The 25,209-nt window shown below is 26.2% G+C and overlaps 2 protein-coding genes across 2 annotated transcripts; both read right to left on the reverse strand.

Moving 5' to 3' along the window:
- Positions 1–2,914: 2,914 nt before the first annotated feature.
- Positions 2,915–3,720, reverse strand: LOC134832102 (zinc finger and BTB domain-containing protein 26-like). The gene is made up of 3 exons (XM_063846003.1): positions 3,618–3,720; positions 3,261–3,429; positions 2,915–3,198 (listed from the first exon to the last, which is right to left on the reverse strand). Exons 1-3 carry the CDS (start codon positions 3,679–3,681, stop codon positions 3,072–3,074), a joined length of 360 nt encoding a protein of 119 aa, XP_063702073.1. The 5' UTR covers positions 3,682–3,720; the 3' UTR covers positions 2,915–3,071.
- An 8,002-nt stretch (positions 3,721–11,722) lies between these two features.
- LOC134828826 (zinc finger protein ZFP2-like) lies at positions 11,723–21,908 on the reverse strand. The gene is made up of 5 exons (XM_063841812.1): positions 21,167–21,908; positions 18,470–18,868; positions 13,707–13,907; positions 11,837–12,970; positions 11,723–11,767 (listed from the first exon to the last, which is right to left on the reverse strand). Exons 1-4 carry the CDS (start codon positions 21,906–21,908, stop codon positions 12,438–12,440), a joined length of 1,875 nt encoding a protein of 624 aa, XP_063697882.1. The 3' UTR covers positions 11,723–11,767; positions 11,837–12,437.
- Positions 21,909–25,209: the final 3,301 nt, after the last annotated feature.

A 25,209-nucleotide genomic window follows, 5' to 3' on the forward strand; every position in this document is an offset into this window, starting at 1 on the left:
AGCCAATTCGTCTTTCGCCGGAAGCTATTTGCGTTTATATGGAAAATCTGCTCCAGATGGCCATGAATTTCCAAAAACGTGGCAAGCACGAAGACGCCATTCGCTTTTTCGAGAAGGTTATTACGACTTATGATGATTTTCAAGCTGCTGGATATGACGTCATCAAAGATATTTTGACTTTGCACGAACTTTTCGGTGTCATAAAGCCACGAAACATTTTCCAAACCTTGATTATTCATCGCACAATAGCAAACTCCAACATTTACGACTGTTACGAGTTCCTGAAGAACACAAAAATGCAACTAAAGTTCGCAATTCCAAAAATTTTGAGTGAAATTAAGATAAACGAGGCAGCGACATGGCAAAGCAACAAAATTATGCACTTCTACTTCAAAGGATTCATCCAGGAAAATATGTTGGATTTGAATTTTTCTAGTATCTTGCCAAATATTGCGCCAATTATCAAGTTTTTGATCGATGAACGTCATTTTGCGCAAATTGACTTCCTTCTCGCGGCTTTGATGGAAAAATTGCGACAGGAAAAAGCTACCAATAAGACCAAATATGCGGAGAAAATAGTTTCGTATTTGTTTGCTTTGTGGGGCATGAAAATTGTCAAGTACTCCCTCCAAGCTCGTGATGATCCGAAATTCGCTGAGAACAATCCGATTTCTTCTGACGTTGAAATTATTCAGGAATTGGCGGATACAGTGGGAAATCGCTATGAAAAGCAGTTTCCGACGAGCGTCATCAAGGAGAAGCGGGAATTGTCGAATATTTTCAAGAAAGCAAAGTTTTGGGCGAAACAAGCACGTGAGATGTCGGAACCAAAGCCTTTTGACAAAAGCTGTTTGAAGGAGTTGAAGACATTAGAGCATGAAGTTGAAGAGAAGATGCACTGAATTGGACTGAAAATTAAGCGTTTTCTTCTTTATTTTTCAAATTATTTTTAAGTTATATTTTTTTTCTACCTGTCTAAGGACAATTATATTATTATTTAATTAACAAAATGAAACTGAAGTACTAAAAAAATAAAAATTTGCTTGAATAACGATTAAATTTATTTATTTTTAATTTAAAAATTAATTTTATTTAATTTAATTTAAATTAATTTTTAAAATAATTTTTTTCCATCGATATTTTCGAAAAAAATATTTTCGAAAAAAAATAAAAAATTATAAAAAAAAATATTTTAAATGATGCTTTTTTATTTCCCTAAAAAGTTGAAAAAAATTTTTTTCAAAATTTAAGCAAAAAAAAAAAAAAAGTCCAACAATTTTTTTGAAATACTTTTTCATACAAAATGCTAAAATTTTGGCCTCAAATTTTTTTCTTTTCATTTTGAAATATTTTAGATGTTTTTTTTACTTTTTAGGGCCCCATTGAATTTGATCATTTAAAAATTGATCTGAATGTATTTCAAGTTAAAAATTTTAACAAAAAAATTTCATAAAAATAACCTTCAAAGATTTTTGAAAAATAATTTTTAGGAAATATTTTAAAAGAAGAAAATTCATGTAAAATTTCGAATTTTAACACAAAATATTTTAAAAATTGAAAATATTTTTAAAATTTTTTGAAAATTCACATTCTAAAACTAATGCACATTTTAAAACCTTCCAAAAAATGGTCAATTTTGCCCCAATGAAATTTTTAACCTTGTTTTTTTATTTTGCCCCATTGAAATTTTCGCTAACTAAAAGCGCTTTAGTAAAATCTTGGGGCAGGGGACAAAAGCGTGACACCAAGACAGACACCATTGGAATTTCAATAAAAAAGCATATTAAAATTAAAAAAAAAATAAATTTTAAAAAAAAAATTATTAAAAGTGATGAGTTTTTTGATATTTAGATTCAAATATTATGAAAAATTACTAAATTACTTTAAAAGAAAAAATAATAAAACATTATTGAATTTTTTATATAATAAAATTAATCACGTGCCCGAGAAAAAAATTTTTTCAAAAATTTCTTTTTTATGAAATTTTTAATCGATTTTTCTAATATATTTATTAGGTAATTTAATAAACAAAAAAAATATAAAAATTGCCATTCAATATTTAAAATAAATAATTAAAAATAAAATCAAATTGCGTCCAAAATTAAATAAAATATATATATTAAAAAAAAAATTAAAAAGACAACAATATACCTACCTAATGATATTATATAAAATGCATTCCCAAACAGGTTCTGTCTAAATAATAATTAAAATACACACATAAATAGTTTGTCTCTTTTTAACGAAAAGCAAGCTAGAATATAAAAACTATTCAATAAACTACATCAATTTCTTGTTTATTTATGATTTTTTTTTCTTTCTTTTGTGTTTTTCTATGATTTAAGAAGTTTTGTTTGTTTTTTTAATTAACTCCATTTAGGAGAAAATATTCTTTGTTACATTTATACATAAAAAATTGAAATTAATGCAAATTCAGGTATTCAAATTTCCATTAGATACTGATTTCATTATCCTAAAATTTACTTTAATATTGGATATATTTTGTTGTGATTATAATAAATTAATAATATGTTTGTTTTTTTCTTACAAGTTTACAATTATAACAAATTTTGAAGATTACAAGATAATTATTTTGATATATATTTTGTTCAATATTAAATTTAGTCTAATAAACTTTACAATTTGGCATGATTTTGTTATTTATAAGTAGTAATATATATAAAATTTACACAAAATTTATCCTGATATTATTTGTTATGATATATTTTTGTTCTAATGTTATATGTTTTTTATAAGGAAGAATTTTTATATATGATAGTTGCTAAATAATAAGTCTAGTAGTAATTTTTTTTGGCAAAAATGTTTTCTTAACAATAAAAAGGAAGATAAATATGAATTACGGATATGCATAGTAAAATATTTTAATTATTTATGTCACATCATTATAAAAAAATGCATAAAACTCAGTGGAAAATTTAAGGAATTCAGTTTTTGGCGTATCTTTGGCACTAGATTATTATTCCTGTCCATAAAAATATTTAGTTACGAATTTTCAGAGTACTTTGTAGTTGCTTGACTAGCTTTTTTTGAGTATTTTTCGCTACTTTAATTTACGAGAACTTGAAAACTTTTAACATTTTGCATTGATATTCAACATGCCGTTTGAGCGGGAACTTTTGTGAGAATGCTTTGCCACACATGTGACACCGGAACATTTTGACGCCGCCACATTCGTACCTAATTCAAGTGAAAAATTGTAGGAAAACCCTAAAAAACAGTCAGAAAATAATTAAACTTACTTGAGATGTCGTTGTAAGGAGCCAACGTGCTTGTAGCCACGTCGACAATAAATTCGGGGACACACAAAACGCCCGAGTTGATCCATGAGTCTGTAAAGTTGCGATTTGCTTGGATTACTCCAATGATCTTGAATTTCCATTTCAGGTCCCTCATCGTCGTGATCGTATTCTGTAATTAAATTTTTTAAAAGAATTCGATTTTTTTTAATAATTTTAATTGAAACATTAATTTAAAAAATTATTTTAATAAAATTTAAACATGAAAAAAATTAAAAACCCATTTTTTTTAATTTTTCTTTTTTCTTTTAGAATATTTTTCAATCATATATAATAAATCGCCTGCAAATTTGTCTTCACCTTCTTCATCTGGATCACTATTTTGCTGTCCCGATGTCTCGAGTATCACTTTAGGCATCAACATCTGGCTAAAACAAGCTGAAAATAAGAAATTTTTGGCATATTATTATTGAGTTTACCTAGAAAGAAACGAAAAGCGGTACAAAAAAACAACATTTACAGACATCACACATGAAATAAATAAAAATAATTAATTTAAAATAAAATACAATGAACATTTATTGATTTAAAATTAAAAAAAATTAAATTGAAACTCGTAATACTTTTAAAAATAAAGTTTTATTAATCATACATTTACAAGATACATTTTTTATTCTTTTCACTTCATAATATTTATGATGATGATGGCATTTCTTTTTCAATATATATTCCATATATATTTTGTTAATTAATATATTTTTATTTTTTTGATAAAAATGAGCGAATTTTCTCCATTTATATTTTATTTTCGTGTATATCAGCAGCAAATATAGCTTAAAAATTTATTATGCCACTTTTTGAGCTGCAATTCATCATAATATAATGACAAAAAAATGTTTAAACTTAAATTTTTATATATAAATGTATATTGTTATAATATTAATAATCATAATAAAAATAACTAGAAATATTTATTTGGGTTATTCAAATGCTTGTTTCTTCTTTGATCTTGCGCGTATATTAATGAAGTCCCTCCTAAAAATTAAATTTTCGTTTTTTGGTTTTACTTTCATTATTTTTTTTTCTCGTTTTCTTATAAAAAGAATTGTAAGTATGGCACCTATTTGCTCAACTTAATGTTAAATGTTTAAAAAATGCTTATTTTTTTTGGTTTGTTTGGCATTGATTGACTCAAAAAGAGGGACATCATTTAATATTTATTTTTTCATTCACTTATCATTAAAAATTATATCTAAATAACTGAGAGTGAGTATATTATAATAATAATCATATATAAACTAATAATAATAATATAAAAAAAACACATCCTTAATGAGTAAAAATAATTTCTTTGGATTATATTTATTTATTTTTTTTTACTTTGATATATTTTTCTTTTTATTTTATTTTTTTAATTGAATGTTAAGTTGCCTGAAAAATAAAACAAAAAATTGTGCAGAAAATTTAAGAAAATTTTTTAAAAAATATATAAAATGAATGAATGAATGATAGGAACTGATCAAGAAACAAATTTAAAAATTTCTATTATTTTTTGATGTTTTATGAATTATAGGAGAAAGACATCAAAGTTACAAAAATTTGGCTTTATGGAGATTTTTTTTTAATATTTTCTGTGATAAAAAAAAGTTTGCTCGTATCTTTAAAATATTTAACATTCCAATATATATATATTTTTTTACGTAGATTCATGTCACATAAGTTTTTTTTTTCAATTAATTATTTAGAATTAAATCCTTATTTTGTAGTTTAATTTTTTTTTCTTATTTTTTAATTAATTAATCAATTTTATATTGAATAAAAACCCATATAAATGTTGTTTCTTTGGCCACTAAATGTTCGAGCAATTATTATTATGTATGTAAATATTTACATTGTTAGAAAAACTTTTGGCTTTAAACTTAGGCTTGTAATTTTAATTATTTTTTTAAATTTAATTGTGATGTAAAGAGAATGTTAATTAATTAAAATTTAAAAAATGTTTTCCACAAAATGTCAATTTATATATTTTTTTGAGTATACAATGAGATTCTTTTTGTTAAACAAAAAATATGGCCTTGTTTTGAGCGCTGAGAGTTACTTTGTTGTCATGATCAAAAATTCACCTTAATTTCTAATGAAATATTTTTTTTGTTCGCATTAAAATATATGTATAATGATGATAATAATAATCATAAACACCATAATAATAATTATTTTAACTAAAATTATAAATGAGTAAATAATATTATTATTTTTTTTTTAAATTTATATAGGATATCAATTAAGACGTAAATAAACATGTAAATGAGAACTGAATTCGACTACTATTATTGTTAAATTGTTTGTTGAATAATATTTAGGATTCGTTTTTTTAATTAAAAAAAAGCATTTAATTATTCTAAAATTAATTAAATAAAAAAAAATGACGTACTGGCATTTGGTTTCTTTTGTGATTTTTTTTTTTAATTTTAAAAATAATTTCATTGGTTTTCATTTTATTTTCTTTCTTTTTTTTGACTATTTGGTTTTTGGTAATTTTGTTTTCACCGAAATTTTGGAGTATTTGTTTGTTGAGCTTGATGTGTTTTTGATGAAAATGACCGCAATATAAGTAGTTATATAATTTTTTTTATAAACACATCATATATATTGAAATTTTGTAAAACATATTTTTGATTAATTTTTAAATTTTAATAAGTACACTAAACGCTAAATACCACACAATGATAAAAATTATTATTTTATTTTTTTTATATAAAAAAAATTATATTATTATTACTGAAAGTATATAAAAAATACGAAAAAATTGCTTTTCAAATTGTTTCTCAAACTAAACATATATGTTGTATATAGTAAAAGTAGTAGAGAATTATGTGATTTTTTATGGCCATCTTGTAAATTAAATTCTTATAGCGTCAAATATATTTTTTTTGACCGAAACTTAAACGCCGCCCAACCGAACTTCGGGCTTGATGCTAATTGCTGGTCTGCTGGAGTCCGATGCACTCTCGTACATCATGTTGGTGGCCTCAATGGAGTTCTCGTGGATGCGTTTGACGTGCTGCTTGAGATTCCACTTGCGCAGGAACATTTTCGAACAATACTTGCACTGAATATTTTTCTCGACGCCACACTCGTGATTCATGTGACGCAACATGATATTCTTCGTGGAATACCACTTGCCGCACTTGGCACATTGGAAATTCTGTCCGTTTTTGCGGTTAAGTTTGAGGCTAGCGGTGGAATCGTCGGCCATGGCGCCAAAGCCGAAACTCATGAAATCGGTCCAGAGATCTGAATTCGCAGGTTGTTTGTGTGTGTGTGAGTGATTTTGTGTGTTTTTGTGTCATGTTAGTGATTTTGATGATGATTGGAAGAAAATAAAGATGAAGAAAAAAAAAAGAAAAATAAATTAATAAAAAAATTCAATTTTTTTTTGTAAAATAGAAAATCAACCAAACCTAAGAAATATCATTAATGATCACTATAATCATACATTGGAACTTAAATTAAATTTTATCTAGCATGCCTTAACTAATAAAAATTAAATTTTGTATGGTGTTTGTGTTTTTTTTTTTCTTAAAACTAATATTAAATTAAATAATTAAATAACAACAAAAAATAAAACAAGAAAGTGTTTTGGAATGTATTTCGTAATATTTTTTTTTATCACATTTAACATTGAGCCTAATTTTTATCATTTTGAGGAACTTTGCCGCTCTCTTTGAAGAGCTTTTATTTTTTTAAATATTAATCACGAAAAGAACATTTATTTAAATTCGTTTAAAATTGAGCTAAAACATCAAGAGTCCTTTTAAAAAATATTAATTTGGCACACTGGACTTCTAATTTTCAACATTTTCGTCTTTTTACATCATTTTTCATCAAATAAGGAAACCTAAAAAATAAAAAAAAAATATGTTAATAAAAATCCAAGACACAATTAAATTTTTTTCCCGCCAAAATTTACTCTTTATTTTCGTCGTCGTCGTTTTTGGTCTTTATTTTCCTTGAAATGCGCCCGTTTTATGTGCTCGCCTAGATTTCGTCGTTGTGTCACAACTTTTGGGCAGTAAGGGCATTGCGCTCCAACACCACATTCCCGCAAGTGATAGAACACGGGCGACTCAGTCTTGTATTTGGCATTGCATCGCGGGCAAAAGTAACGAAATTCGCCGCCTTTCCAGTGTTTGTAGATGGGCCGGAGCTCTGTGATGTCCACTAATGTCAGGTTATCTAAAAATTTAAAAAATTTTGTTAGAAAAAAATTTGTCAATAAAATAATTGAAAATTTAATTTTTTTTGAACATATAGAATTTTTTTTCTAAAAAAAAAATAAAAAATTAATTAAATAAAAAAAATATGAAAAAAATATCCTGGCAGTGTATTTTATAGTGAAAAACAACAACAATGATTTATTTTTTTAAATTTATTTTTTTTTTTATATATTTTTTTATAATTTTTTTTTATATAGATTTTTTATCACCCGTTGATCGGTCCAAATCCTTCTGAAAAAATAAATAAAAAATTAATTTAATTAAAATAATATTTAATATAATTTTTAAACAAATACCTGAATTCCTGTAAGTTGTTTTTTTTTCATCCAGTCCTGATTAATTTTTGTTCGGTGAGCAAGATAAAGACTGAAGAATGTATGACATAAAATTTTCTTTGGACTAATTTTTAAAATTTTATTTTATTTTTAAAACAATTATTTAAAGAATTTTTCTTTTTGACCCTGTTTTAAGTTTTTTTTTTAATTCTAAATGACTAAGTATCTTTTTTTTTTAAATATAATTTTCCATTTTTTTTAAAGACCATCATGTCGAAACATGTTAAAAAATAAAAATCTATCCCAACTAATAAACTAATAAAATCTGAAGTCACGTGACCCATCGAAGCACACTTAAAACTGCTATCGGTTCGCATGTATGAGCATGTGTTTCTTCAGGGAACAATGATAAAATGTCTTGTATTGGCATCCGGTGACGGGACACACTAAATGCTGTTCCTTGCCACACTCGTACTTTTGGTGGCGTTGCAGGGAAATTTTCCGCACGTAGCGCCGGAAACATTTTTCGCACTCGAAGCGTCGTTCTTTGGTTTCGTCGGGCGGTTCGCGACCACTTAGAGCTGTGGCGGCGGCGGTATTTGCTGCTGCGGCGACGCCGAAATTGTGGCGCGCCATGAGCGAAAGTGCAATAGAGGTGGTTTGAGCGGCAGAAGGGAGAAGAAGTGTCTTTGAATCTTGCTTGATGATGGCTGCTGCGGTAGCTGCGGCTGCCGCCTGCTGAGATATCAGCTCGATTTCCTCGAGTTTTGGCACGAGACCTAGCGCCGGCAGGTACATCATTGACGGTGCTAGAGCTAGAAATTACAAAAAAAAATTAAAATATTATTTTTATGTTTAAAAGTGAACAAATTAACACAAAATCACACAATTTTTTATGATAATGAGTGCTAACTATTTTTTCGTAATTTTTTTAAAGCTATTTTTTTGTAAATAACACACAAAATGATAGAGAAATGACATGTATTTACAAATCTAATCCATAAAATTATTTTTTTCTTTTATTTTTTTATTTTTTTTAACGCTACTTGCCACCATTTTCAAGGCAATTAAAAAAATTTTCATTTTCATTCATTTTTTTATTCCGTCTCTACACTAAAATCTAACGAAAAAAAAAGAAAATTTATCCATCCTTCTTCACTTCCACGACATTGCTCTTTGACGTCGCCACCACATGTTCAATCTTCACCAGAGTTCCGTGCTTTTCCTTCATGTGCAAGACAAACGTCCGTCGTTGCTTGAAAGTGCTCGAGCACGTATCACACTTGAACTCGTTCCCACAATCCCGCAAATGCGTCTTGAGATACTTGAATTTCACGTAACGAACATTGCATTGCGGACAAAAATATCGAATTTCACCGGATTCGGTGAGACGACGTGTGTTACTTTCGGTCACAACGACTCCAGCTTCGGTTTGCACTTCAGGTTTCACAGTGGGTTTTTGCACGACATCCGCTTTGGGAATGAGAACGACCTTTGGGGCAGTTTCGGGAATGGTTTCTGTCGTAATTATCTCGATTATGGGACGTGTCTCGACAATTGTCGTGGAAATGACGTGCGTATCGGTGTCCGTGGGCTGAACAATTATTTCTGAAAATAAAAAAAATAAAAATTTGTTAGAAAAATTTTATTTTAAAAATATTAAATTTTTTATTGATGGTGAGTTGTGTGTAAAAAAAAATAAATTTAAACCACATCCCAAGACTTTTCTTGCTACGACAAATCTACAGAGTTAAGGGCTCAGAGAAGCTATTTTACAGGGTTTTAGCAATTTATTGAAGACACGCTTTCAACTTTAACTCTCTTTATTTGGCAGGTAAATCAAACATTTAAAAAAATTTTCACGCCAAAGGACGTACCTCTTCAGCAGTCATGATCTGGATGGCTTCCTGTGAAGATCGGTTAACCTAAAAAAAATTAAAATAAATATTAGAATTAAATTTTTAATGTTAAAAAAATTAAAAATACAATTTTTACCAATTCCTGAACGATTTTTGATCTGAAATTAATTTCTAAAAAATAATTCTTGGCACTTTTAAATTTTTAAGAATATATTTATTATTATTGTATAGTTTAATAATTTTAATAATATCATATTAATAACAATTATTTTGCTTGTGATGATTATTTTTCTCATTTAAATATTATTTTTTTATAATAGTAATTCTTAATATTTTTTTTTATTTAAGTTTTAAGTTCAAAATATTTTTAAAATTTAATTTGAATTAATTATTTAATAATTTTTATTTTAAATTGATGATTAAATTAATTAATTAATTTAAAATAAAAATTATTAATTTATTTAATTTAAATTAAATTAATATTTTAACAAAAATTTATGATTTTTTAAAAATTTTATCGAGAAACTGCAGCCTTTGTAGAAACCGTTCTTTTTTAATTCTAATATTTTAATTATTTTTAAATAGAAGTAATTTTTAAGCCCAAAAATTTTTTTTTTTAAATTTAAATTCAACAATTTAACAGAAAAAAAATTAAACAAAATTATCCTATGAAATTTTTTTGAGTCTTTTTTTAAATCTAATATTTAGAAATTTTCCAATCCCCTAAAATTAATTTTTTATTTTTTTTTTTTATAAATATTTAATTAATTATTGACAGTCTTAGGGAAGTAGATAGGAACCAAATCTATTTAATTATTTTTTTTAATAATTTAGAAATTTTTTCAGCCTTAAATTGTGATCATTTAACGTCTTTTTTCACCAAAAAATTCACTTTAAATCAACACTGAATGCTCTTTTCGCATGTGTTCGTTCAAGAAAGTTTGCGTACGATAAACTAAGGAACAAAGTGGACACTTGAAAGGAATCGGAAGACCACTTCCTGCATTCCGACGCGATACTTGGGATGCCATAACGGGTGCACTGGAAGTTGTCATGGATCCCACAGACGATGGAATCGCCGGAGTCGATGGAACGTACGGCGATAAATCAACGGGCGTTGCTACAGAAGCCGGTTGCTGCGAACGTTGCAAGGCGAGCAAACTTAATGATTGTTTCATAATCTCGGCGTGTTGTTGCCATGCAGGATTTAGCATCACCGCTGGCGGAATAACCGAAAGTTTCGGTTTCTGAGACGCGACAAGTGGATTTGTGGCTGCTGGAATGTGAGTTAATGAAATATCGAGACGTTTTCGGATATTCATCAAAGCCTCTTTGTTCGAAAGGCGATCCGAGGTCATGTCAATTCCTGAAAAATTAATAAAAAAATGTTAATAATGGGAATTAAAGCGGTAAAAATGGAAATACTTATGTACAAAATGAAAGTGAATGATCGTTCTAGCAATATTTATCCCTTTTTTATTTACATGAGATCATTTACCGTAAATTTTTTCATTTTTAATACATTTTTCTTTAATATACAAAATTACCTTGAAGTAATAAAAATAATATTTACATTTGAGAAATTGATCAAAAATTAGCATGTTTTAAACATGTATCGTCACAAAATTTATTTGAACTTTAAATATTTGTCATTTTTATAACTAATGTACTGTGATTCTCGTTATTTGTGATAAATTCTGGCGGATTACTGGGAAGAGTACTAATTCTGCCGTGCGAACTCATGTGTCGTTTCAAGTGATATTTGCGCTTAAATGTCTTGCAACAAATGACACAGAGGAATTTTCGATCAGTTTCGCAGTTCCGACGAACGTGATACTCTAACTCGATGACATTTATGAACAATAACTGGCATGTTGGGCATTTGTACCAAGTTTTATCTGAAAAAGAAGAAAAAAAATTGTTAATAATTTATATAAAAAAATATTTTTTTTTAAAAAAAAAAATTAGTTAGTTAAAAATTTGACGCCTTCTCCCGATTATTTTTTTTTAATAAAAGATAAAATAATTAAAAATAATTTCTTTTTATTTTTTTCTTGTTTTTGTATAGTTTGCACTTTATTTTGATTTTTTTCGTCTTCCTGCAAAGAAAAAAAAATATTTTATTAATAAAAAAATATATTTTTTAAATTTAAAAAAATTAAAAATACCTTTTAACGCGATGTTCGTCTTATTTCTCCAAGAAACTTCCTTCAGTCAGTTTTTTTTCTGTATAAACTTAAATATTTTTTTAAAAATATATATTACGAAAATTTATTTCATATATCTTATTTTGACAAAAAAAAATTTTTTATGATATTTATATATATAACTTTCTGGAATAATAACAATTTCCCGATATTTTTTTACAATTTACATCAATTATTATGAAAAAATATTAATTTTCTAAATTCATTCTTTTCTTTTCTTTTCTAATTTGATAAAATATATTGTCTCTGGATGTTGCTGTCTCATAAAATTTAAAACGGTAAAACAAGAATCAACAATTTTTAATATAAATATAACATTAATTTTTATCATTCATTCGTTTTTCTGGAAAAAAATTAACATAATAATTTTTTTGTGTTTTTTTTTTCTAATAATAATTATGAACCCCTTGCCTTAAAAACTAAATACCACAATAAATTCCTTGCTTATTTAATATTTTTTGCGATAATCTTGGTAATAAAAAATTGACTTTTTTAATTCTAAGAAGGAAAAAGGGGGAGGGAAAGTAACCCTGTATAGATTCTGGAAAAAAAAATATTTTTTTTAATTATCATCCGTAATTGCATCTTCATCGTAATCCGAGTCATGGTCCGATTCTTCGGCGGTTTCGTCATCATCAAAAATCGCTTGTTGCCCGTCGTCGTCATCTTTGTCTTCGCCACTCACGTTATTATTTTTGTTAACAGCCAACAGTGGTTTCAAGAGAGATTCGCCACTTTCGCTTGCGGTGCCCCCGCCAACGCCGCCCCCAGCATTCGAGACATCACCATCCAGCTCACCTTCGTCGATAAAGGCATCACTTGCGCCCGTAATTAGGCCTTCTTGCACCTTTTCGGCCACGAGCGTTTCGTGAACGCGTGCCGCATGCCGAATTATGTGGTCGCGTCGCTTCGAACGGTACGCACAAAACATGCACTTGTACTTTTTCTCCTTCAAGCAGTACTTTTTGATGTGAGCCTGGACCTTTTGCGAGTTGGCGTAGACGCGTTTGCAGTAGGGACATTGCGCGGGCACATCACGATTTTGCAGCGCATTGCCCGTGTTCAGTAGTGTCTGTAAAATACTGAATGCAGAATCTGGAAAATGAAGTTTTGGGGTTTTAGATTAAAGTTTTAATTAAAAAAAAGTAAGAAAAAAATAAAAAAAATGTTTATGTACATTAAATGAAATAAAAAAAAAATAAAAAATGTGTAAAAATTATAAAATGTTAGTTGTGCTGTTGTTTGTTTATATGTACAAATTAAATATTATTTTTTTTAGTATGATCTTTATTGCTATTATTATGTTAAAATGTTACTGTATGTACTGTAAGCTATTTAAATTAAAATAAAAACAATCATTTAATATTATTAAACTTTATTTTAATTAATAAAAAAAATAATAAGTTTAAAATCAGTCTTTAGTTAACATTCCTCGGAGGTCTCGTTATTGATTGAGTATTATTAGCACATGAATTGTATATTATAATAATAAGCTAAAAATATGCTAACTAACATTTAAATGGCAACGATCAAAATAAAAAGCTTTGATCTGTATTTTTTTTAAATATATATAAAAGCACAAAAAAATAATTAATAATTATTAATAATAATTTTAAAATAAAAAAATTTTGATTATATATTTTTTAAAAAAGTTACAATAATAAAAAGAAATGTTCAAAAAAAAAATTTTTTTTTTCGGACAACAAGACACAAAACACACATAAAAATCTAACGTTTTATTGTGCAAAATTCTCTTTCATCAGAAGAAATGGATGCTGCATGATAAACCCTTCGGATTTTGTGTGAGTTCGCAAGTGTTTCGCCAAGTTACGACGTTGCGTAACGACTTTCGGACAATAGGGGCATTGCGCTCCCTTACCGCATTCCTTAAAATGACTTCGTAAGGCACTCATTTTCTTGTATTTGACGCCGCACTTGGAGCAACTGTAACGCGTTTCGCCATTCGTCAACATTATGATCTTCGGTTCCATCTGTTCGTCCGTGACGTTGTCGTGCTTGGCACGCAAAATACCTAAAATATACAAAAAATGTATTAGTATAAAGTTGAAAGGGCAAATCGTGGGGTAGCAAATAATTTTTTTTCTACTTCAAAATAAATACCGTTCATCTACCTAAATTTCAAATTCTATATTTTTTTTTTGTAATAAAACAAGCATTACAGTACAAGATTTTTTTTTTGTTATTCGTACATTTTATTTTATCTTCAGAAATTATAATAATAATTTTTCAATTTTTAATTAATAATTATTTTGATTCATCATCATTATTATTATTAACTTTATTAATTTGAATATATTTTGTTTTTTTTTTAATATAATAAAATAGATTTCTTAATAAATTTTGTTTTATTTTTTTTTTTAATATAATAATAATAAATTTTCAACTTTTTATATAATTTTTCTTTCATTAAAATATTATTTAATTAATTTTGTCTGAATTCTTCAAAGCAATTTTGTTATTTTTTTTTTGTCAAATTTATGCGGTAACTTGTTATTTTTTTCGAAGAATTTTCAGATTCATTTTTCAAAAAGGTTTTTTAACAATATATTTTATATTATAAGATTATTTTTTCCAAAACTTAACATTATAAATTAAAAAAATATATCTTGTAACATTATGTTCCATTTTTCCGGTCTGTGCTATTTTTTATAAATTTTGCTGATATATATTTGGACTAAACAAATTTTTTGCTGTTTTCCTAACTTTCTACAAAAAATTACTTTCATTCACAGCGCTTTTTTGCTTCGTAGTGACTCAAAGTCACTTTTGACTGTCTTCGTCGTTCTGGTAACTTAACACTAGATATTTTCCGTTCCTACAGCCAAAAAATATATTTTTTTTTGAACAAGCTGTCAATTCTGCCTTGTAAAAAAATCACATTTCCTATTAAAAATAATACATGACTTTTGCACAGCTCGTTTCTTTTTATCACAAATCAAGATGTTTCCCGACACTAACATAAGTACACAGCTGATTCCGTTTTTTTTTTTATTTTTCAAAGAGGGGATCGATCTCAGTCCATTTGTATTAACTTTTTAAGTACAATTTACGAAACTATTCGCCCCTTTCTAGCACGCGACGCGAATTCCTTTCTTACAAAAATATTTTTTTCCTGATTTTTTTTTTAAATATTTTACAAAAAAAAACCTTTCATTGATTAACTAACCATCCTTACTTGCTAATTATATTTTTTTTTCTTAGTTATTGGCATCGTTAATATTTGGTTCATTTATTTCGACTCCATTTGCAATGACACTCCAATTTTAATTAGCAGACTCTATCACATACAAGTTACGACAAACCCGATCACCATTCTGACTATTTTTTCTTACACTACAACTACTTTTTCTATTTTTTTTTTACATTTCTACATCCTCGCCTCTTAAAACTTAATTCAAGTTTGTTTCGATTCCATTCCTTCTTTTTTTTTGCATTGACAGCCTGTTCAAAATTTTAATTTATTTCTATTGTTTTTTGTTATTATCTGATATTATTGGCAACTATTGACTATTATATTTAATTGGTTATTGTTTTTTTTTGGAGAAGGTTTTTTTTCATGGAGATCAAAAAATATTTTTAACAGTTTTCTCTTAAAAATATTTTTCAAAGTCCAATTTTTTTATTATGGGGTGAAATATTGGTAAGTATTGGGTAAGTTGGAATAAAATATTTTTTTTTAATAATGTGTGCTTTTATATTACAAGTTTTTACATGTTAATATTTTTTTTGGGGGGTGAGAAATAATTATATTATCAACTATAGTAATAAAAAAAAATTAACAAGGTGATAATATTTTATACATTATTTTTAAATGGTATTTTTAAAAAGAAATGTAAAAAAATTAGTAGAATCAAAAATGTCTATAAATTAGATCCCTTTTCCTTAAATATTTTTTTTTGTATTATTATTTTTTTTTATTTCTCTTTTTCCAACTACTGCAACTTTTTTTTTTGTCTAAATTATATTTATTTATTATTTTTGCTATGGAAATATGTTTTTTTTTGCCTAAAACCTCTTAATGTACTTAAGATTATTTTTTTTATTTTCGCTTCTTCGCCCAGATTTATATTATTACTATTTTTTATTTTTTTTATCAAAAATCGATTCTATATAATTCTTTTCGATATATTTCTACTCGTTCTTTAATTATTATTATTTTAAATATATATGTTGATTTTTATCTGACTGAAAAAATATATTACAACACCTTATCCGTTATATTTTTTCCTCAATTGTGTTGATTTAATTAAAATTAATTTTATTTTAAAAAATAAAGTACTTAGTTAAAATTATTATATTATTAATAATTATTTTTTCCATTAAATTATTGGTTATTTTATTATTATTATTATTCCTACTGTTTTTTTTTCATCTATCTTCTTCTTTTTTTTTTAGTTATTATTATACAGTTGTAGTTAATAATAATAAAAAATAAACCATGATTTGTTAAGAACAATCACAATAAATCACATCAATATTTTAACGGTCACAGCTCCAAGTTTACATTTTTCTTATGTATATACATTTTTTTTTTGTTCAAAATATATATGATTTTCCTATTTTTATACACAAAATGTACGGATATTATTTTTAATATATATTTTTTAACGAGTTATAATTTTTGAACTGTCTTTTGTATTTAAAATATTTATTTATTTATTATTATGTGGACCAAAAATTCTCGTTTTAATGAAATAATTAATAAATGTTGAAAAAATTAAGAAAATGTAATCCAAACAACTCGTACAATTTTATGTATTGATTCATGACTTTCCCTTAGGTGTAAATGTATATTTTTACTTTCTATCAAATAATTAGTTAAATTTTATTATAATCTAACTATTTACACAAAATGAAACTTTTTTTTATATCTATATATTGGAAAAGGGGTGTAGGGTGTGTTTTTAGGTGGAAACTAATGCCCATCAAATCTTTAGACCTGATCCGTTACAAATTTTCCAATATACATATATATCTTGTATTTTACTGATTAATTAATTAATTTATAATTATTAGTGCAAAAAAATAATAAAATAGAGTTAATAATTTAGTTTTCGTTCATTATGAATTTTTCTCCGGCAAAAATTGTATAATAAGAAATTTGTTTTAGTTTTAAATTTTGTTTCATCCTACAGTAAAGTTTCAAATTATTTTCCTTTGTTGTGTTAAAGGAAAACATGAAACCGTTTTCTTTGTTTTTTTTTAAATATATGTATACGAATATATATAATAATGTTTTCTTTTATTATTTAATTTTTAGCGACTATACTTTTAGATATCACATACCAATTATTAGAAAAATTGACTATTTTGAATCAAAGATTATAATTTTTTTTTTAAATAATAATAATTAATAACATAACGTTTCGCGAAATAATAATCATAAATTATATGAGATAGTCTTTTGACATAAAATTTTTAATTTTTTTCTTTTAAATAATAATTAATAAAGTGAATAGAATTGGTAAAAAAGGGCGTATACATTTAGTTTTATTTTTTAAATATTATCTTTGAAAACCGTCCAAATATATCATACGATTGTTGCTGAATTGTATGTATATTGAAACCTTTATTTCCATAATTTGATTAGTTTGTGTAGTTTATCTAGATATATATTTTTTTATATGAAAAATATATGTTGATTTGTTTTATTTTACTTTTTGTTGTAAGTTAAATGTTGCGATCGATCGGAAAAACTTAAAATATCGTTTTTGTTGTGTGTATTTACAAAAGGAAAAGGGGTGCAGGATTATGGGTTGTTGTTGTTGGGCTGTTCCAAACCAATGTTATAAAATTTTCGATCATAGCATGGGATGGCATCATCAAAAAAACAATCAAGTTTTCCCAAGCTAAACAATTTTTTTGGCCATTCTTCTATTATTTTTTAATGTTATTTTTAGTATGCTCTTATTATTTATTTTTTTATGATTAAAGGTGCGACGATGTTATGTTTTATTTGATTCCCAGCCCTTTTTTGTGTATTCTAGTCTTTTTTAAATTATACTTTTTTTTTAATAATTATATTATTAATTTATTCTAACCTAACTTTTTCTTGTTTTTCAATAAAATATAGAATAATAATAGATTATTAAATATCTTTTTTTTTGTAACTTTTTAAATTTTTAGTTTTTAAATAACAGTTTTTAATGTTAAAAAATATAATAAACACATTTTAGTTCATATTAATATATTTTAGTATATAACAGCCAATTTTCAATATATATATTATACTTTTCTATTACTCTCATTACTTTCTAAGACTCTTCAAACGTTGTTAATTCATTTCGTTTACATATGCGGACGAGCTGCCGATTTCTGTCGTATTTTGGGTTTTTTCTTCAATCTTCAAAAGAAATTTCTGTGCATCAAAAGTACGTGTGGAGACGTGCTAGTGTGTTATAATATTTTTTTTTTTGTTAATTTTCAATTATTTTCATCTAAAAGTAATTTAATAAAAATAAAAAGAGAAATCAAAAGACGATGCGACGAGAAACACGACGAATCATAATCATCGATGTTGGTGTGTGCGCATATGAAGGACTAAATTGTGTTTGTGCTTGGACTTTTTCTGACAAATGGGACATTGAAACTTGGGCTCGACGCCGCACTCGAAGCGAATGTGTCGATTGAGACTGTGCGGCCGGGCGTACGAGTTGCCGCAACGATTGCACGTGTATGCGCCACCGGTGGTCGTTGTTGGTATGAGACCCGATGACAAGAGATTGGCGGTGGCACTGGCGATCGCGGCGGAAACACTCCCGCTTCCGGCGCCGCTACTACTGCCGCCCGAAAAGAGGGGCAGCGGCACACTTGTTATGTTGGACGGTGGTGTAATGGGCGACGTAACGGACGACGACGATAATTCACGCAAATTTACTGAGGGCGTTAACAGGCGCAAATCACATGGCTCATCCAGCGACGGCGAAGTCGTGCTATTTCCAGGCTTTTTCACCAGAGACAGACTTCCTCCTCCTGTGTGTATATGTTAAGTAATATATATCAATATAACTTTAAGGAAGTGATAATTTTTTTTTTTTTTTGTAATTTATCATTAAGGACTTTCAGAAGCAAGAAAATCAAAAGTTTGTGTGCGAAATTGTTTTAAAAAAATGTTTGTGACACACAAAGATATAATATATAATTAATGATGATCCCAAGTAGTAATAAGAGTTGTAGTGAATGATTTGTGAGAAAAATAGCATGAGAGGAAGAATAGATGCTCATATGATTTTTTTTTTGTTTGAAAAAGCTGCACTCTGTTAATTAAATATGATTTTTTTTATGATTTGTGCGAATGTTAAGAAACTTGCAACGTCTTGTTTTGCGCAAATATTTCATTATCTTAAAATTAATTTAATGTTAAACACACTTATATAACTTATGATTATATTATGACACGTTCAAATTATATAATAATAATATGAATGAGTAGATGGGCGATAAAAATAATTATAATTATTTTTTTTTTATTAAACTAGCCTAAATTTTGATTTTTCTTAATTTTTATAATAATAATTAATTTTTTATCCAATATATTTAATTTTAATATTTTTTATAAATAATAAAAATTTTGAAAATAAAAAAATATTCTACTAAAAAAACAAACAATACTATTCTACCGTCACCCAAAATTAAAAAAAATAATACTAATTTTTTTTAAAGCAAAACGAAACACAATTGCACACACATGTTCAACATAAAAAAAAAATCAAAAGGGACGACAATTTATTTTTTTGTTCTAATAATAATTGTAATTTTAAAATAATAATGATAATGTCTACTAATAATAAATAATAATAATTAAAGGCCATCAAGACTATTTAAAAAAAAAACTTAAAAGGGTTCCAAAAGCTATTCAAAACGGGACAAATATAACTATTTTGTTACATTAAATTTTTAATTAAATTATTATTATTAATTTTTTAAAGTTATGAATGTAATTATTAATAATATTATATAATAATAAAATATTATTAATAATATTTTTTTAAAAATTAAAATAGTTTTCATTAAATAAATTAAAATAATTTTTAAAAAATAATAATAATAATTTTGAATTTAATGTAACATTTTTTTTTTATTTTAAAACTAAAAGTATTTTTTTTTTAATTTTTATAATAAAAATGGGAATAAAAACACACTAGAAAAAAATCACTGTTTTATTTTTCTTTACATAAAATCTTTTGTAGGTTTTGTTTTGTCATCTAATACAAACATTATCTTTCAAAAAAGCACTTCAAATCATCATTACTCAATGTCAAAGGTATAGAATGAAGAAAATTACATTTTTTATGGGTCCTTGGCAGTCATCTTTCCTGTTGTTTTCAAACATCGTCATCCAGGGACACCTAAAAATATGACAAATATGTTAGTAAAAAAATATAAAATAATATTTCCTGTGAAAAAAAATTAATTATTAATAAGTAAATAGAGTGTTAGTACATTATTTTTGCTTTATTATCATTTTATTTTAAAATAAATACTTTTATCATATCGTTATTGTATCTGGATCTATGTTTAAAAACTACATCTTTCTTATTTTTTTTTCGTGAATTAATATTTTTCTTGTTTTTTTTTTTTGCAGTTATTAAATGCATAAAGTGTATGGTAGATGTGTTACAAGGATTAAGGGTATGTTATATACACATTAAAATTTTGCAATATAGAAATATATTTTTATTAATTTTACATTGTTATGGAATGAGATCACTTTAAATGGAATTCTTTTCTTTTATGGCTGATGAATTTATTTTAAAAAAACATCAAGGTTCTTTAAATGACTAGAGAACGACAAGAATGCCGAATATTTTTTTTAAATATTTTTTTTGTGTGATCACAAGTTAATATTATTTATATATAATATTTTCTCACTACTGCAATCAATATTATTTTTATATCATCTTTAATTAATATTTTTATTTTTTTATATTTTAAGTTTTTTTTTGAAAAATTGGAAAAAAAACCGCAAACAAAAAAAAATATTTTTGTCTAAAAAGAGTGTTTTTTTCAAAAAGACTAGAAATTCCTGCACAAAACTACAAAAATCCTAACACAATTAAATTATTTTTTCATTTATGACTAGATTTTCAATAAATATTAATTTAAGTCTTAAAAAATTGTTTTAAACGCATTTAAATATTAAATCTAAGTTTAAAAAATAAATATTGCAAAATAATAAAATTTATGGACTAGAATTATTTTTTTTTGTGTAATTTGTGTCTTGTGACCAGATAATTTACAGATCTTCTGGTTTGACAACTGTTATTGCACCATCGACAGGTCTGCAGAATTTGGACCTCAAATGACGTTTCAAGTTGCTGTAAATGTGTGTCTTGTAGCCGCACATCTTCGTGCAATGATATTTGGGCTCGACGCCGCACTCATTCCGCAAATGGCATTTCAAGCTGTTCTTCCACTTGTAATTTCGGCCGCAATTTTTGCAAATCCACGGTTTCTCCTCCGTATGTTTATACAAAATATTTTCATATTTCAACTTTTCGAGACATTCCGGATTCGCGAGCTCATCTTTCATGCGGAAATCTTTGCTTTTTCGCCCGCCCGAGGTGTTTTGTTGCGGCGACCCCGAAGTCGTGGCATTCTCCGAACCCGATTTATTCGACAAAATTTTAATTTTGATGCAATTATTACTGTTCGATACTTGTGTCGTGGACGCATTCGAAGCATTGTTGCTGGAAACGGTCGAAACGGTGCGACGATTAATGCGACGCTTGCGTTTCGGAGTGCTCGTGATGGGCGGCGTTTGCGGTGAATAATTATCGAATTCGTCAACGAGCAAACTCAAGTCGTCGCAATCATCGAGAATGGCAATGGCAGCAGCTTCTTCGTCGGAATCGTCGTCGAGCTCGTTAATTTCGGCTGTGGTGTTGCCTGCGGAGGCCGTTGCATGCTTCGATGCCTTGTGCCATGGATAGACGTAGTAATTGTTAGTTTCGTTAGTATTGTGACCGGAGCCAGACGAGGAGTTCCATGCATTTTCAAGCTTAAAGTGCATTAAAAATCGTTCTGTTTTCATTCCAAACGTTCGCAGCAGGGAAAGAGAAAATTTTTTTATTAATATTAAAATTAATTGTTAGTTAGATTAGAAAGTTTTAAGTATTATTTTTGAAAGTGTAAGCATCAAAAAATAAAAATAAATAAAAAATAATTTAAAAAAAATCCCTCCCAAATAAATAAATTTTAGTATAGAATTAAAACAACAAGTTAGTATATGTTAGTATCAGATTTTTTGTTAAATTACAGTTAAATATTAGTAAGAATTTAAAAAATTTTAAATAATAAATATAAAAACTTATCATCTCCTTGAAAATTTAATAATGAGACATCAAATCCACACTTTCGCGTCAAAAATTTCCAGGGCTTACCTAAAAAAGAAAAAAGAAATATGTTAATAAAAATACAAAAAACACTCGTATTCATGATAAAACCACAGCAAACATAATTCTAATGTTTAATGACGCATAATTCTGTAATAAAAAAAAATAAAAATAAATTAAAAATAAATAAAAATTAAAATAATAATGATAAAAAATGGAATTAACCCACCCAAAAATATTAATACAAACCCCCTTTTGTAATTTTTATGCTTTATTTATCAATATAATATTTTTATATAATATATTTGTTTAAATGTTTATCATATTATTCATAGTATATGTTGGAATTATAGTAAAAATTAACTTTTTGTGTACATTTTTTTTCTGCGTGATTATGGTATGTATATTAATATAGAACAAAAGAGCGATGATATACAAAAGCTATGATTCAATATTCATGATTATTATTACTATTTTCTTTTCTTTTAATTATTATTAATAAAAAAAATAAAAACTATTGAAAATGATATTAATTGTGATTTCTTGGTAAATGTTTTTTTTTCTTGACCTGCCTACTATTTAACATTTTTTTATTGTATTTTTTTTTATTTATATATTGTATTATAGACACTTAATTAAACACTTAATTTATTATATAGTTAAAAATTATATAGAATGTCATTATTGTGAGTATTTCGAGAACAAATAAAGTATAAAAAAATATTTTTTTTTGCCACTGTATATACTTTTGTTTGTTAGTATTTTCTGGATGCTTTTTTTAAGATTTTTTATCTGTAATGTACTTTTTTAGTAGTTTTTCAGTAGTACCTAAGCCTTATCACCTATTCGAATATATATTTTTTTCATATTATTTCTTTAAAAATGTAACATTATGAATGTTAATGAAGGCAACCGAGAATGTTTTTATATCCCTACACCGATTTTTTTTTTATTAAAAATATTATTTATTTATATCGAATGCTTTTTTATACTTTTTAATATTTTTTTTTTTTTGAATGTAAAAATTAATATTTAAAATTATTTATAATAACATTGCTTTAATTATAACTTTTTTTTCTTTAAATTTAATTTAAATTGATGTTTTAATATAAAAATATATTTATATATAATAATAATAATAATTAATAAAATAATAATAGTTAAACAGAAATGTTTGAGGAATGTTTCGATTCATGTAAAAATATGAACAGTTACTGCTCATACTTTTATGGTAATTTGTTTTTTTTTTTCATTTCACTTATAATTATGAATAGTTTGTGATAAATGTCTTTTTTTTGTGAATGTATTTTAATTTTTTTATGAAATGTATATAAATGTGCTTCATTTAAAACATATCACAATTAATTTTATATGTCTTTTAATTATTTTAAATATATATATGGAGCACGAAGTTCAAACTTCCGATCAAGTAGGACAATCCTAAGTAATAGTAATTTCAATCAGAAAGGAGTTAAATGCAATTTTCTCTGTTTTTTTATAACGACCCTGAGATTAACATTAATAATGATCGTGAAAATATTTGTTCTAGCACCGTGATTCTATATCATATATATTTTTTTTAAAAAATGAAAGTATTCCAAATATTGCTTTCGTTGGTTCAACTCGCACCTTTAATATTTTTATCTGTACGTATTTTTTTAAAAATTATTTCTTTCTTTTTAAAATTACTGGAAAAATCATATAGAAGTTTATTATATGTATTTAATCAATTTAGAAAACTTAAATCTACATTATTTATTTATTTATAAAAAAGAGTAAAGTATATCGAAATACGATAAGTGTGCATCAATATTCATCATAATTTTTAAAAAAATGTTTAAAAAAAACTTAATTAAGGCAAATAATTGACATTTTTAATATCAGTGAAGATTTTTCGTGTATTGCCCATGTATATGATTTAGAATTTAGAATGTAACGCCTTATTACCTCTCATTTTTAATAAGAAAAAATCATTATTTTAATCTTAATAACTAATGTTTCTATCTAGAATACACTTTTTTTTCGTTCCAAAGCTTTCTTGATGTTTGTGCGAAAGTATATTTTTTTGCATTCATGATAGAAAAGGCACATGGTAGGAATCTATTGATTAATTCGTTGAGGTAATTTATTGGTCGTTCTATACAAAACGTGTTAAAAGTTTCCATTTTCTTTCTTTTCCTGTAACTTCGAGATTTTTTTTTTTTTGTTAATATTATTATGGTAATGAATTTAACTTCTATATTTTTTTTAATAACTTTTACCCAAACCGCTAATATTTAAAATATTTAATAAAAAATCTAAAAATTAATAAACTTTGAAATCGATGCGGTAACAATAATTTTTTTAGTTATTTATCCGTGGATAAATTAGGATTAGAATTTTTTTTTTTGAATGTGGAATGATTCTAAAAAATGTTGGAAACTTGAATTATTCACTAGTTTTCTGCCGTCAATTTTTTTACACACTTTTTATATCCTTTTTCGGATATTTTTATCGTAATCTAACTATTATTATATATCATATAACATTTTTTATGATTTTTTTAACATTAATGTGCGTTGAGAGTTTTTTCATCTTATACTTTATAATAATATTTATATTTTTATAAAAAAATTGGAAATGTTTGAATGTCTTTTTTTCGTTTTTTTTCTTGCACTTTCTTAACACGTGTTATTCGGCTCGAATTTCATGTTCATGTTCATATTTAGCAAATTCATGTTCATGGCATTAGCTAGATCCGCTTCGGCAACTGCGCCGCCCATATCGAGTGCCACCACTTTGTCACTTTCCACCTTGAAGAAGCGCTCCTTGTGCATCCGTTCCATGTGCCGCCCGATGTGCATCTTCTGCTTGGCACGATACACGCAGTACGGACACTGGAATTGTGGCTCCTTGCCGCACTCCCATTTCTGGTGGTTGCGCAGCGACGACTTGAGCTTGTACATGCGACCGCAATCCGGGCAGGCGAATTGGGGCGTT

Source organism: Culicoides brevitarsis, chromosome 2 (genome assembly GCF_036172545.1).
Source record: "Culicoides brevitarsis isolate CSIRO-B50_1 chromosome 2, AGI_CSIRO_Cbre_v1, whole genome shotgun sequence".
In the NCBI taxonomy this organism is placed as follows: domain Eukaryota; kingdom Metazoa; phylum Arthropoda; class Insecta; order Diptera; family Ceratopogonidae; genus Culicoides; species Culicoides brevitarsis.

What these genes read in the sequence shown, in the direction of transcription:
- LOC134828826 (XM_063841812.1), bottom strand. Translation starts at nt 21,908, where the DNA reads ATGCACTTTAAGCTTGAAAATGCATGGAACTCCTCGTCTGGCTCCGGT. An exon ending in ATTCTGCAGACCTGTCGATG is followed by an intron (nt 18,869 to 21,166) that starts GTGCAATAACAG and finishes ATATACACACAG; the next exon opens with GAGGAGGAAGTCTGTCTCTG. An exon ending in CAAGTTTCAATGTCCCATTT is followed by an intron (nt 13,908 to 18,469) that starts GTCAGAAAAAGT and finishes TGTATATTTTAG; the next exon opens with GTATTTTGCGTGCCAAGCAC.
- LOC134832102 (XM_063846003.1), bottom strand. Translation starts at nt 3,681, where the DNA reads ATGTTGATGCCTAAAGTGATACTCGAGACATCGGGACAGCAAAATAGT. An exon ending in TAGTGATCCAGATGAAGAAG is followed by an intron (nt 3,430 to 3,617) that starts GTGAAGACAAAT and finishes ATTTAATTACAG; the next exon opens with AATACGATCACGACGATGAG. An exon ending in TCCTTACAACGACATCTCAA is followed by an intron (nt 3,199 to 3,260) that starts GTAAGTTTAATT and finishes CACTTGAATTAG; the next exon opens with GTACGAATGTGGCGGCGTCA.